This window comes from Delphinus delphis, chromosome 2, assembly GCF_949987515.2.
Source record: "Delphinus delphis chromosome 2, mDelDel1.2, whole genome shotgun sequence".
NCBI classification, from domain to species: Eukaryota; Metazoa; Chordata; class Mammalia; order Artiodactyla; family Delphinidae; genus Delphinus; species Delphinus delphis.
The window spans coordinates 142,151,932-142,166,216 of NC_082684.1; the positions used below are offsets into that span (position 1 = coordinate 142,151,932).

Here is a 14,285-nt window from a genome sequence, read left to right on the forward strand (position 1 = left end):
TACCTCTTAAAATGATGTTTAGCTAGAGTGCCTTTTTAATAAATAAGATCTGACCATCTCTTGCCTATTAATTAAAAAGTTGAGTCATTTACATTCATTGTGATAATTTATGTATATAAACCTGTTTATGATTTCTATTTGTCTTTTTCTAAACTTCTTTCTTTGACTTCTTTTGAGGAGATTGACTTTTTCCCCCTTCTTTTTTCCCTCTCTACTGATTGGAATTTATACATTTTTGATGTTGTTGTTGTTCTTAGTGGTTACTCTTGAATTTTCACAATGAATTTTTTCCTTATTGAATTACCTTGTCACCACTGACCTATGGGTAAATTTCTCAACTCTATTTAGTTCTATTAACCTATACATCTACAGAGACCATAGAGCATTTTGACTTTCATCACATCCCTCCTCACTGATATTATTGTTTTGATGCTGTCTCTTTTTTAAACCTACGTAGGTTTAAAAACCTAGGTTTTTAAAGGTAAAAAAACCTAGGTACATTATTATTTTATATGAACAATGTTTGTCTTCTTTTATCTACAAATTTGGATCTTTTTTGCCTTTCCATCTCCTCTTTTCAAATCTACATTCTGAAATCCTCTTCATTTTTCCTGAAATGTTATATGTTCTAGATGTTCCTTTGGTGAAGGTCTCTTGGTAATGAACAATCTTCTTCTTTGTTACCTGGAAATATTTTTATTTTGTTCTCATTCTAATAAGATAGTTTTGCTCCATACATAGTTCTAAGTCGACAGTTTGTTTTATTTCTCAGCGTTTGATAATATAATTCTACTTTTTCTGGCTCACATATTATTACTGAAAAGTGTATTGTTTGTTTAATTGTCATTTCTTTTAGGGAATCTGCCTTTTCTTTCTGACTGCTCTTAATTTTTGGTGTATTACAGTTTCATTACAATGTACTTTATTAGAATAAAATTCTACTTGTTTTATTGTGTGTCTTGTATCTGTAGATTCAAATCCATCATCAGTTCTTGAAAATTCTCAGCCATTTTCAATTATTGCTTCTTTTTTGTTTTCACAACTCTCTCTCTGGAATTCCCAAACGTCCTAGGTTTCAGTCTGTCTTCCATTTCTCTCTCTTTTTTTTTTTTTGCGGTACGCGGGCCTCTCACTGTTGCGGCCTCTCCCGTTGCGGAGCACAGGCTCCAGAGGCGCAGGCTCAGCGGCCATGGCTCACGGGCCTAGTCACTCCGCAGCATGTGGGATCTTCCCAGACCAGGGCATGAACTCATGTCCCCTGCATCGGCAGGCGGACTCTCAACCACTGCGCCACCAGGAGGCCCCTCTCTTTTTTTGGTGTGGTAAAATATATATATAACATAAAATTTACCATTTTAACCATTTTTAAGGATAGTTCAATGGCATTAAATACTTGCGCACTGTTGTAAGTGGATTTTCATCATCCATTCCCAAACTTTTCCATTGTCCCAAACTGAAACTCTGTATTCATTAAATAATAACTCATCATTCCCTCTTCCCCCCAGTCCCTGACAATCACCATTTTATTTTTTATTTCTATGAATTTAACTTCACTAGGTACTTTATATAAGTGGAGTCATTTCAATATTTGTCCTTTTGTGATTGGCTTATTTTACTTAGCATAATGTCTTCAAGATTCACCCATGTTATAGCATGTGTCAATATCCTTCCTTTTTTTTAAAAACAATTTTTAATTATGGTAATATACACATAACATAAAATTTACTGTCTTAACCATTTTTATTATTTTCTTAATATATTTTATTTACTTATTTATTATTTATTTATTTATGGCTGCATTGGGTCTTTATTGCTGCGCATGGGCTTCCTCTAGTTGCGGCTAGCGGGGGCTACTCTTTGTTGTGGTGTGCGGGCTTCTCATTGTGATGGCTTCTCTTTTTGCAGACCACGGGTTCTAGGCACGTGGGCTTCAGTAGTTGTGGCTCACAGGCTTTAGAGCATAGGCTCAGTAGTTGTGGTGCACAGGCTTAGTTGTTCCGTGGTGTGAGGAATCTTACTGGACCAGGGATCAAACCTGTGTCCCCTGCATTGGCAGGTGGATTCTTAACCACTGCACCACAAGGGAAGCCCCTTAACCTTTTTTTTTTTTTTTTTTTTTGCGGTACGCGGACCTCTCACTGCTGCGGCCTCTCCTGTTGCGGAACACAGGCTCCGGACGCACAGGCTCAGCGGCCATGGCTCACGGGCCCAGCCGCTCCGTGGCATGTGAGATCTTCCCGGACCGGGGCACGAACCCGTGTCCCCTGCATCGGCAGGCGGACTCTCAACCACTGCGCCACCAGGGAAGCCCTTAAGGGGAGTTTTATGGAGATTTCATTTAGTGGGCATGCTTGATTAAATCATTGGCTGCTGGTGATTAGCTATCTATGGGCCTTTTGTCATCTAGTTAGCATAAAAAAGACATTCTTATCACTTAGGGGATTCCAAGAAATTTCGGAGCTGTGTGTCAGGAACCAGGGACAAACAGGAAATATTTATTTATTATTGTGCCACTCACCATGCTACTTTCTGTGTCTGAATTTGTCTGTTGTAGGTACCCCCATATAAGTGGAATCATATAGTATTTGTCTTTTTGTGACTCGCTTATTTTACTTAGCATAATGTCTTCAAGATTCATACATGTTCTAGCATGTGGCATAATTTCCTTCCTTTTTAAGGCTGAATATTCCATTGTATGTATATGGACATTTTGTTTATCCATTCTTCCATTGATGGACATTTGATTTGCTTCCACCTTTTGGCTGTTGTGAATAATGCTACTGTGAACATGGTTGTACAGATATCTGTTCAAATCTCTGCTTTTCAACCCTTAAATGTAGGGCTCTCCTGTTCAGCTCCCTACCTGATCTTAGAACTGGTTGAGGCATTTGCCCTCAAGCCACTTCACCTTTCATGGGTTTTCTTACTGCTCACAGCTCCTGTTTCTCCTCATTCTAGATGTTTGGCGTTTATTTATTTATTTATGGTCCTTGGAGATTCTCCTCGCTTTTACCAAGCCCAGCAATGCATGAAAATTGTTAGTTGTAATTTATCCAGCATCTAGTGTGGTTTGGATAGGAGTGTTCTTCAAGGTACCTACTTTACCATATTGCCAGAAGCAGTTATCTGTTAAATTTTAAGCTTCAAACATGTATGAAAACATATTATATTTTCTCTTTCTGGAGCATAGTTATTTTCATCTTTCTTTGTAAGTGATAAATGTGTTTTTGGTGTTTTTAACTTTCAAGATACTTTGCATGTTAAATAACATTCGGGAGTGGGTGGTGGGGAACAGCCTGAATCTCTTAACCTCCTTTGTTCACTCTTAGCAGTTTTTCAAACATAAGTAAATTACTAATTAAAATTTTTAATTAAATATATTAAATAATGCTCCTTTAGTTACTTAATATCTACCAGTTGTGAAATACCTTTAATACTGTGTAGTGTATCTGAGTATAGGTATAAAACTGTCTTAGATTTTCCCTTCAATTTTTCTCTTGCCATAATTACTGAGTTAAGTGAAACTCACTTAAAAAGCACTGTAACATCTAGCATAGTTTTACCAAGAAAGATGTGCTGATAAATATCTAATCAGAGTAGTCTATATGTCACATAGTTCTTATATATTGCTTTCTTTTGCATGTTTAGATTTTTGTAATGACTTCTATAGGATAGGAATATTAGGGGTGAAAGTTGACTAATATTATAAATGAGGAGCAAAGATATTATGCAGATCCGAGCTTGCGGTTTACTAGGGTTTTTAAGAGCAAACAGAACTTCTTCATATTAACCTATATCTGTCTTAATTGCAAGTAATATCCTGATTAAATATCAAGGTCATTATTGAAAAGCGTAGAATTGAGGGGGGAAATGTGAAAGATAATAGAGAGTGAGGATTAAAGAAAGAAGAGGATATGAAACTATAGATAAAAAGATGTAGTGGAGTAATGTTATTGATTTGTAGCTTGACACACTTTATAAATATCTGAAGGGAAAGAGGGTGTAAGATATAAAAATATGCTTACTGGGGCTTCCCTGGTGGCGCAGTGGTTGAGAGTCCGCCTGCCAATGCAGGGGTCATGGGTTCGTGCCCCGGTCCGGGAAGATCCCACATGCCGCGGAGCGGCTGGGCCCGTGAGCCATGGCCGCTGAGCCTGCACGTCCGGAGCCTGTGCTCCGCAACGGGAGAGGCCACAACAGCAAGAGGCCCACGTACCAAAAAAAAAAAAAAAAAAAATATATATATATATATACACACACATATATATATATGTATATATATATATATGCTTATTGCTAAAAGCTTTTGTGATATAAAGTATATTCTAAAAGGTTCAGATTAAGGTTCATTGAGAGAAGAAGAGAAAACACATACATTTGACCCTCCGTATCCGTGGGTTCTACATCAGTGGATATGGAGGGCTGACGGTACTATACCATTTCAAATAAGGGATTTGAGCATCCTTGGATTTTGGTATCCATGGGGGATTCCAGAGACGCGAGGGACAACTGTATCTTAGAAGATAATGTAGTATGTATGGTTTTATAACTCCCCTACCCCCTCCAAAACTGCTGTGCTTCTTTGAGTTATTTACATGTTATCACATGCTTGGGTGAAACTATGAATTTTTCTTCCTCATTACATTTCCTGGTAAGTCATTAATATTTTGAGAATATTTTGGAGAGAAGAAAATACTAAATACTCCATCATTTGAAGTAGTTATAAAATTTCTCATTTATTTTTTAGATTGAAGGTTAGAATGACCTGTAAGATAACTACTTCATTAATTCATTGTGCTTGGGGATCTTTTTAGGGTATTAAATTTACTTATTTCTAATCATTCATGTAACTGCTTTTATTCCCATAAAGTGTGTTAAAATTTTCACGTGGCTTTATTTCTTTGACAGTTTCTTAAATAGCAGAGAAAATATGTGTCTTCTCTAACTTTAAATTTTAATACAATTGCTAATTTTAGTATTATTAAACATCAATGTTTTAAGAAATTAGGTTAAAAAGAATTGTTACAAAAAATAAGAGTTTAAATCAAGTAAGGAATATGCAGTGTGCCTGGATTGTTAGAAGTTCGGTTAATGAAATGAGGCTCATATTTGAAATGAATAATTATTTAGTCACATGTGACTAAGTTATTTTTGTTGCATTATTAGAGAAGTACAAAAAAATGAATTTCTCTTAATTTTTATTTTTTAGCAAATTTTAAAAGCTTGTATTGAACAAGTGAAAAAGTATCCAGAATTCTATACTCTCCATGAAGTCACCAGCTTAATGGGATTCTTCCCATTCAGAATAGAGATGGGATTAAAGTTAGAAAAAACTCTTCTTGCATTGGTAAGGTTTACCATAAGAAAATAAAAGTAAACTGATTTTTGTCTGAAACATCATCTGTATTTCACACAGAAGCATAATTTAGACATATTTCAGTATTTATGTTTAAATTTTGAGCAGTAACAAGATATACTTTTTAAAATACGCAATACAAATGTGTCCCCTTTTAATGTATGACTACCATTACTTGATGTTTTTAAAAATATCACTACTGGGACTTCCCTGGTGGTCCGGTGGTTAAGACTCTGCACTCCCAGTGCAGGGGGCCTGGGTTCAATCCCTGGTCAGGGAACCAAACCCCACATGCCGCAACGAAGATCCCACGTGCCACCAGCTAAGACCCGGTGCAGCCAAATAAATAAATAAATATTTAAAGAAAAAATAAAAAGTTAAAAAAAAATATCACTACCAACTTTATTTCTTGATTTTCTTTTCTTAGTTTCCATCTCTTTTATGTTTCTGAATACAAGCAGAAAGCTTTTCTTTTAAGGGGATTTTACTCAATATCATGTTGGAAGTAGGTGTGTGTAAAGAAGATATTTTAGAGTTTCTCTTATACCCTGCTCTGACTTGTACTTCATAAAATGAGAGGTTAGATTTTAAAATGACAGGATGATTTCATGGCACCCTTATCTTGGACCCTTTTTTTTAAAAAAAACCTATATGGGGGACTTCCCTGGTGGTACAGTGGTTAAGAATCCGCTTTCCAATGCAGGGGACTCAGATTTGATCCCTGGTCGGGGAACTAAGATCCCACATGCCGCAGGACATCTAAGTCCACATGCTGCAACTACAGAGCCCATGCACCCCAACTATAGAGCCCACGCGCTCTTTAGCCCGCGTGCCACAACTAGAGAGCCTGTGCACCACAACGAAAGATCCCACGTGACCTAGCTAAGACCCAATGCAACCAAAAATAAATAAATAAATAAAATCTTTAAAAAGCAACTATATGGTGGTTGTCAAGTAAAAACATTAAGGTCTTGTCTTAAGACGTCTGTAAATTTGATATTTGCATTTAGTACAATGAAGAATTTTAAGTTATAAGTTTCATATGATGAAAAGATACTTCAGGGAAAAAATACATCAAGATTTCTGCAATAAAACATTCATTTTTTTTTCTTATTTAGGGCAGTGTAAAGTATGTGAAAACAGTATTTCCCTCAATGCCTGCAAAGTTGCAGCTGTCAAAAGATATACCCACCACTGAAACACCAGAACAAACAGCTGCAGCTATGCATTATGTAAGTAGTAAAGTGGTTTTGGATCTTCCTAAGCAATCTTCTGTACCTCATAAAGTACATGTAACCTGGTTGTTCTAAAGTACCCTTCCTGAATTTCTCCCTTCTTTTCATTATTTAATCAAAGAAGTTTCTAATAAGTGTAATCAAGTAACAAGTTTCATGTTGTTTTTCAGGACATTAGTAAAGACCCAAATGCAGAGAAGCTTGTTGCAAGATATCACCCTCAGATAGCTCTAACTAGTCAAGCATTATTTACCTTATTAAATAATCATGGACCAAGCTACAAGGAACAGTGGGAAATTCCAGTGTGTATTCAAGTAATACCTGTCACAGGTTTGTGATTTGCCATGTCAAATAACACTCTCAAAAGAGGAGTTGAAACAGTTCTATTTCAGCAGTCTGATTATAGGTGGTCATTTGTCAAATACAAAAAGCTAAGTTTTGATTTAAGGAGGGTGTAAATTTGACAATTACATTCAGTAGAAGAACTTTTTAATATATAGTGCTAAGTATACAATTGACACTCATAAATGAGTTATTAGATTTACAGGACCTGTATGCATGCTGGGTGTGTGAGAAGTAGAGAAAAAATTATAGTTTAGGGTGGCCAAAGATACATGAAATGGTGAGGTTCTTCTGTCTTTCACTGAAATAAAAGGAATGCGATACTTTATTAGACAGCCTCAAATGCGTTAGTTTCTAGGGTTTATTTACTTACCTATTATTGGAATTCAGATTTAAATAAGTCTATACTTATAAGATAGTCTCTCTCTTAACAGTAAAATTAATATTTACACATAAATTCTGTACCAAATATTATTCCCCTTCTATTTTTGTTCATATTTAATAATTTTCTCATATCTTTTAGAATTAATATTCTTGTATGTAATAACATAATTGGAGTAAATGAAGGACTATGTCTAAAAACAAAACTACAAATTAGAGTTAAATGTAATATATTCTCCGTGGTAAACATTTTATCACTTTTTGAAAGTATAACCCAAGAGGAACCGAGTAATAATGACAGTAAAAGTATAACAATAAAAAACAGAAAATCTTTTTTTAAATTGTTAGAAAAAGAACATGTTTTTCTTGCCAGTAAGAGTCTCTTGCCCTTAGATCTCTAAGGGACTTTAAAAATCTTTTCATTCAAGGCACACGTATGGGACATGTGCTTCCAGTTTCTATCCTGTGTCTCTTTGTTTAGTAATTCTTCTGTTATACATCCTGGTTTGTTTTTTTTTTTTTTAATATGACTACTAGTAACAAATCACTCCCATTCTTTTTCTGTGTTAAGGTTCAAAACCAGTTAAAGTAATTTATATTAATTCACCACTTCCCCAAAAGAAAATGACAATGAGAGAGAGAAATCAAATCTTCCATGAAGTTCCCTTAAAATGCATGATGTCCAAAAACACAACTGTTCCAGTCTCTGCAGTATTTATGGACAAACCAGAAGATTATATATCTGAAATGGAAGTATGTAATGCTTTCTTTTCTTTTCCTTAAGAGAATGTACTTGTTTATCCTTTTGAAGAATAACATTTTATTGCAAGTCTCTAAATCTGGTAGTTAAAAATACAGACTTTAGATTGAAACTTAAAATTGAACCCCACGTGGATCTAGACTTTAGACAACTAATTTAACCTCCTTCAGCCTCAGTTTTCTTCTTTTATAAAAGAAAGATGATAATACCTACTTCATAAAATTGCTGTCAGGATTAGGTTTGATATTTATACGTAAGATGCTGAGCACAGTCTTTAGTACGTATGTACTAAAAATTCAGTCAGTAATGGTGGTCATAGTGGTGATGGTTTTATTTAATTAGTCTCATTTGTATTCAAGAGTTTTTAAGTATGAAAAGGAACAGATGAGTTTGACTGGGGCAACAAGAATTTGCTGGATTGTTAATCCTTTTTAGTGTATGCTTATTATCTGCGTGACCGTAGGCAAACTACATAATCTCTTTGTGTCTAGTTTGCTCTGTCTGTAAGATGGGTATCATGATAACCTAACTCATAGAATTCTTGGGGATTAAATGAGTTAATACACCTAAAGCATTTAGAACAATGCTTGGTACTCCATAAATACTAGCTTTTATTATTTTGTGTATTTTGAAATATTTTTCCATGATTATTAGAGCAAGGCATTCTGTTTATACAAAACTTTATTCATCCATTCCACAAATACTTACTGAGCAGATACTGTTCCATGCACTGAGGATACAGCAGTAAATAAAAATGAAGTCTCTTTTCTTTCAGAACTTACATTAGTGTCAGAGGGCACAGATAATTAAAACAGTATCAAAAAAGCACACACTGATAAATACTATGCAGAAAAATGGAATAGGTTAAGGGGAAAGAGATGGGAATGGGATTCATGATCAGGAAGGCTTTTCCAAGGACAGGAAATTTGAACAGGGACTTGAATAAAGTGAGAGAGCAAACAAAATTAGAAAATAAAATAGAAAAATTTTTTCTTATTTACATATAAGAGCTCATACTATTTTAAGAATATTGGCCTTTTGTCTTTCATATTTGTTTATTTTTTTTTTTTGGTTTGCCATTTGCCTTTCAGTATTTTTATGATGTGTATGTCATAAAGCACTTCCAACTTAAGTTTTTTGGAGGTATTTTTGTTTTTTGTTTTGTTTTACATTTTTAAATCTATCTAAAATTTATATTGGTGTGAGGTGAATGTCAGTAAGTAACAAGTGCTATGAAGAAACACGAAGTAGGTTAAGAGGGATGAAAAGTGACGGAGTAACTTCTTTCAGTAATGGCAGACCAAGTAATTTGGGCCTTCCATTACCGATGACAACTAAAAAAAGCTGGACATATTATATAAGTTTATTTCTTAGAATCATCAAAGACCTAACAAGATAGGGGGTACTATCTGAGGACTGAGATACTAAAGAAGACCAGAATCCAGGTTGGTAAGCGTGTCACTTAGGGTAGTTTTTGCCCTGAATGGTATTTCAGTTCTGAAGAGGCAACAGAAAATGTGCTTTTGGCAGCATCACAGGACTAGGAGGACAAAAGTCAGAGTTCAGTTTTCCACCATGAGCTTGGACCCTGCAGGGCTATACCCCAGGAGTAAGAGTGAACAAGAAATAAATCAGCTTTCTTGTAGATTGTATTCTGGGTTTTCAGGCCTTGAACTTGGATTCAGATGCTTTTGGATTGCTAGTGTCTCTAGATACCTAGCAAAAGCAAGTGACAATACTTCTTAGAGGAACAGAATGTCATTTTGAGCCTCAAATTATTTCTACAAACAAGTTTTTAAATATAGCATCTGGAAAACATTTAAAGATAACTAGACACTGGAGGAGTAAATAAAAATTAAGTTTCTTTTCATGTACTGGATACTCTGAGCACCAACCATCACAAACAATGACCAAAGAAATAGACTCACAGAAATGGATCCTAGAATTATCAGTCACAAACTGTGAGCCAACTCTGTTTAATTATACAGCATGCAAGAAAATTAAAGCCATGTTTTAATTGGAAGGAATATGCCTTGCAATGCAGGGGATGCGGGTTAGATCCGTGGTAGGGGAACTAAGATCCCACATGCCGTGGGACAGCTAAGGCCGTGCGCCTCAACCAGAGAGCCCGCGTGCTGCAAACTAGAGCTCACATACTTGGAGCCCGTGCATCACAACTACAGAGCCCACACGCCCTGGATCCTGCACGCTACAGCTAGAGGGAGAAAACCCGCATGCCACAACTAGAGAGAAGCCCACACGCCGCAACTAGAGAGAAGCCCGTGTGCTACAACGAAGACCCAATGCAGCCAAATAAATAAATAAATATTTATTTATTTTTTTAAAAAAAGTACAGTTAAGAATGCTGTAAAGGGGGTTATTAGCACATTAGATAAAACTGATAAGAGAATTAATAAACTGGAAGATGGGTCTGAAAAGACTATAATGAAACAGGCAACAAAAAGGAAATATGGAGAGTAGGGCAAGAGGTATAGAGAATGTAGTGAGAATGTCTAACATTTGTGTACTTGCACCCAAAAGAGAGGTGTAAAAGAGGTAATGGGACCAAACCATCTTGGAGACAAAGAAAAAACTCTTAAAAGCCACCAGAGAAACAAAAGGCACATTAGCTATAAAGGACTGAGAGTTAGACTGGCAGGTAACTTCTCAACAACAACGATGGAAGCCAGAAGACATTGGGACAATACATTCTCCTGAGAGAAAATAACCCTCTTACTAAAATTCTCTAACCAGTGAAATATCCTTAAGTAATAAAAAATTAAGAAAAGATATTTTCAGATAAAAACTGAGTTTGCTACTAGCAGACCTCCTCTAATGGATGTTCTTCAGGCACAAGGAGAATAATCCCAGATGGCAAAAGGATGGTGAAAGATGCAAGAATGAATAAAGAATAACAAAAGTGAAAATAATATGGATGGGCTCTAATTTGTAGGTGAGTGCAGGGGCACTTGGGAACTTAAGTAGTTCTGAGATGACCTGGGTCCTAAGAACTCTAGAAACTAACCAGCCAAAGTTCCTTCGAAGACAAAAGCCTTGGCTCAGGAAAATTCACCAGTGGTAAAGTTCATATTGAGCAGAACAAGGACATTAAAGGTAAAGGAAAAATAAGTTTTCAGATAATTGTGGGAGAGGGAAATAGAGAAAGCAGATATCAGAATGTACTAAAGATTTTATATGCACACACAAACACATGCAAACCTACATGCATACATACATACATCATGGTAACAGTGAAGCATGAGCTTAGAGCCATGAAGCTAAGAAAGCTATCCTGGCACACTGTCACACAGGATTGTCCTCCTGCAGAAGCAGGTGTGCCCATCTCAATTAAACATGAGAAACAGAAGAGGATTGTTGATGGAAATTCTTACAAAGTTATTAGAGGAAGAAAAGATAATTGCTATAACATTTTTACAGTCAAATGAAGAGAGATGTACCCACAGAACAGATGAAAACTAATGTGTTCATCCTTTGCCCTAGAAATCTCACTTCTAGAAATGTAGCTCAGAAGTACACTAGGAAAAGAATAAAATATTTGTGCAGGGTATTCACCCCAACTATAGGTATTCATTAGAAACAGTCCTCATGTCCCTTAATAGGGTATTTATTAAATAAACTGTACATCTTCAATAGCATACTATGCAACTATTACAGGCATACCTTGTTTTATCGTACATTGCTTTATTGCACTTCAAAGATGCTGCGTTTTTTACAAATGGAAGGCTTGTGGTAACCCTGCATCGAGCAAGTCCATCATCGTCCTTTTTCCAACAGCATTTGCTCACTTCATGTCACTGTGTCACATTTTGGTAATTCTTGCAGTATTTCAGACTTAATCATATTTGTTAATGGTGATCTGTGATCATTGATTTTTTTTTTTTTTTTTTTTTTTTGCGGTATGCGGGCCTCTCACTGTTGTGGCCTCTCCCTTTGCGGAGCACAGGCTCCGGACACGCAGGCTCAGCAGCCGTGGCTCACGGGCCCAGCCGCTCTGCGGCATGCGGGATCCTCCCAGACCGGGGCACGAACCCGTGTCCCCTGCATCGGCAGGCGGACTCTCAACCACTGCGCCACCAGGGAAGCCCAATCATTGATTTTTTGATGTTACTATTACAACTTGCTGAAGGCTCAGATGATGGTTAGTGCTTTTTAGCAGTAAAGTATTTTTCTTAAGACATGTACATTTTTAAAGACATAATGCTATTGCACACTTAATAGACTATAGTGTAAACATATCTTTATATGTACTGGGAAACCAAAAAAATTTGTGTGACTCACTTTTTTGTACTATTTGCTTTATTGTCGTGGTTTGGAACCAAACACACAATGTCTACAAGGTATGCCTATAAAAAGAATAAGAAAGCTCTAGGTATGCAACTGTAGTGTGATAGCCAAGATATACTGTTTAAGTGAAAATGGTCACTCAGAGAATTAAGTGTCTATACATCCTTAAAGATTTATATCCTAAGTTCAAAAAGAATTGCCAAATATTTTAAACTGCATTTAGTAATCATATTATTAGTAATGATATTGCTGTTGTTATTTTGAACACATTAGATAGTACGATAAAGCAAATAAGTACTTATATTTGTATTAGAAACCAAGAATTTTAGCATAAGAAATACAAATGCCAATCAAAGGACTTAAGTAAAAACCTTATAATAATATTGGAATTATATAAAAAAGATGCCAGTGCCAACTTGAAGGGTTTCCCGTTGGCCAGAGTGTGTCAGTTTGACCATGACAAAGAATAACTGCAATGGATGGAAACATATGAAATAGTTAAAATCCATGAATTCATAATAATATCTTTTTAAAAAAGTATTAGTCACCTTTGGAGGGTGCTAGTGTATCAAGTCATTATTCTGAAAACTGATTTTTGAAAATTCAAGTATTTGTCTTACTTTTCCAGTACAAACTGTATTTCAGGTAATGATGAAATACGACTGTTACCATTTTGCAGTTCCTAATGAAATAGTGAATCTAGGCAGTGATCATCATCAATGACTGCTAAAAGCATTAGAAGATTAACAAGGAATTTTAATGGGTAGATTAGTTTGTCGACCCTTGATGAATCAACAGAACTGTTGTAATATCACAAGAAGAAAGATAAGCAGATGACATTAGCCTCCTGATTGAAGTGGGAAGTACACAGTACCACATATAACATGCTCAGATTTTTTCAAATGTGCCTGAATCTGGTCAAGCTACTAGATCATTTTAATAGGAAATGTAGGGGAAGAGTGTGTTAAATGATATCATGGGGATGCAAAATCCAGAATATGGAAAATTTTATAGGATAACTCATCTAGTTTCTTCTACAAATACCTGGTGGGTATGGGAGTTGGCAGAGTATGGGGGAGAGGCATTTGAGAAATAAATTTGAGAGACATCACCCAAATGCAGTGTAGGGATCTTGGTTGGATCCTGATTCCAATAAACAACTGTAAAAAGAAATTGATCAGACTAGGAAATTTTAACAGTGATTAGATATTTCCAGCCATTAAGGAAGTGTTAATTTATTGATACAATTAATATGTTTTACCGAAGAATCTTTTTATAACCACATACTAAAATATTTACAGATAAACTGCTGTTTTTATCCAAATTTGTCAGGGGTTGAGAACATTGTTTTTCAATTCATTAATTTTGGTTTTATATTTATGAAATTCCTTCATTTTATTATTGTGATTATATTATTTTCCTGTTTCTTGAAAAGGCTATGAATGATGCTTCAGATTTTTAATGTCCAGTGTTCTCATTTTTATTGCTTTTTAAGTATTCTGTGATTATCATTTTAATTTCTTCTTTTATCCAATAAATTGGAGAGTTTTTAAATTTCCAAGTTCTTGGGTTTATTATTGTTTGTTTACTTTTTTCTTAATGGTTTCTAATTTTACTTTCTTCTAAACAGAGGGTCAGACCTTAACAGATTCTGCTTTATACTATATTGATGTTTTCTTTGTGTATTAATTTATAGTCCATCTTTGGAAATGCCCCTTCGATCCTTGGGAGGGAAAAGGTATATCTTTGCAGTCTATATGTATGTTTTCAGTCATTCATGTATCTTTGTTTCAGTCATTAAATATTATTCATACTTTCTACATCCTTATATTTACTAAGAGACAGTGTATCAATGACCAAGTACAATTGTGTTTCTGTCAAATTTTCCTTTTATTTTTCAGTTTTG

General features: G+C 35.4%; 1 protein-coding gene across 6 annotated transcripts in view; it reads left to right on the forward strand.

Moving 5' to 3' along the window:
* The window catches only part of ICE2 (interactor of little elongation complex ELL subunit 2), a 67,669-nt gene that overhangs the window by 19,261 nt on the left and 34,123 nt on the right, over positions 1-14,285 (forward strand). For all 6 annotated transcript variants that reach the window (XM_060005864.1, XM_060005863.1, XM_060005862.1 and 3 more), the window contains 4 exons: positions 5,210-5,347; positions 6,475-6,588; positions 6,762-6,921; positions 7,886-8,067. In XM_060005864.1, coding sequence (XP_059861847.1) covers positions 5,210-5,347; positions 6,475-6,588; positions 6,762-6,921; positions 7,886-8,067 — 594 coding nt within the window. The remainder of the gene's footprint in view (positions 1-5,209; positions 5,348-6,474; positions 6,589-6,761; positions 6,922-7,885; positions 8,068-14,285) is intronic.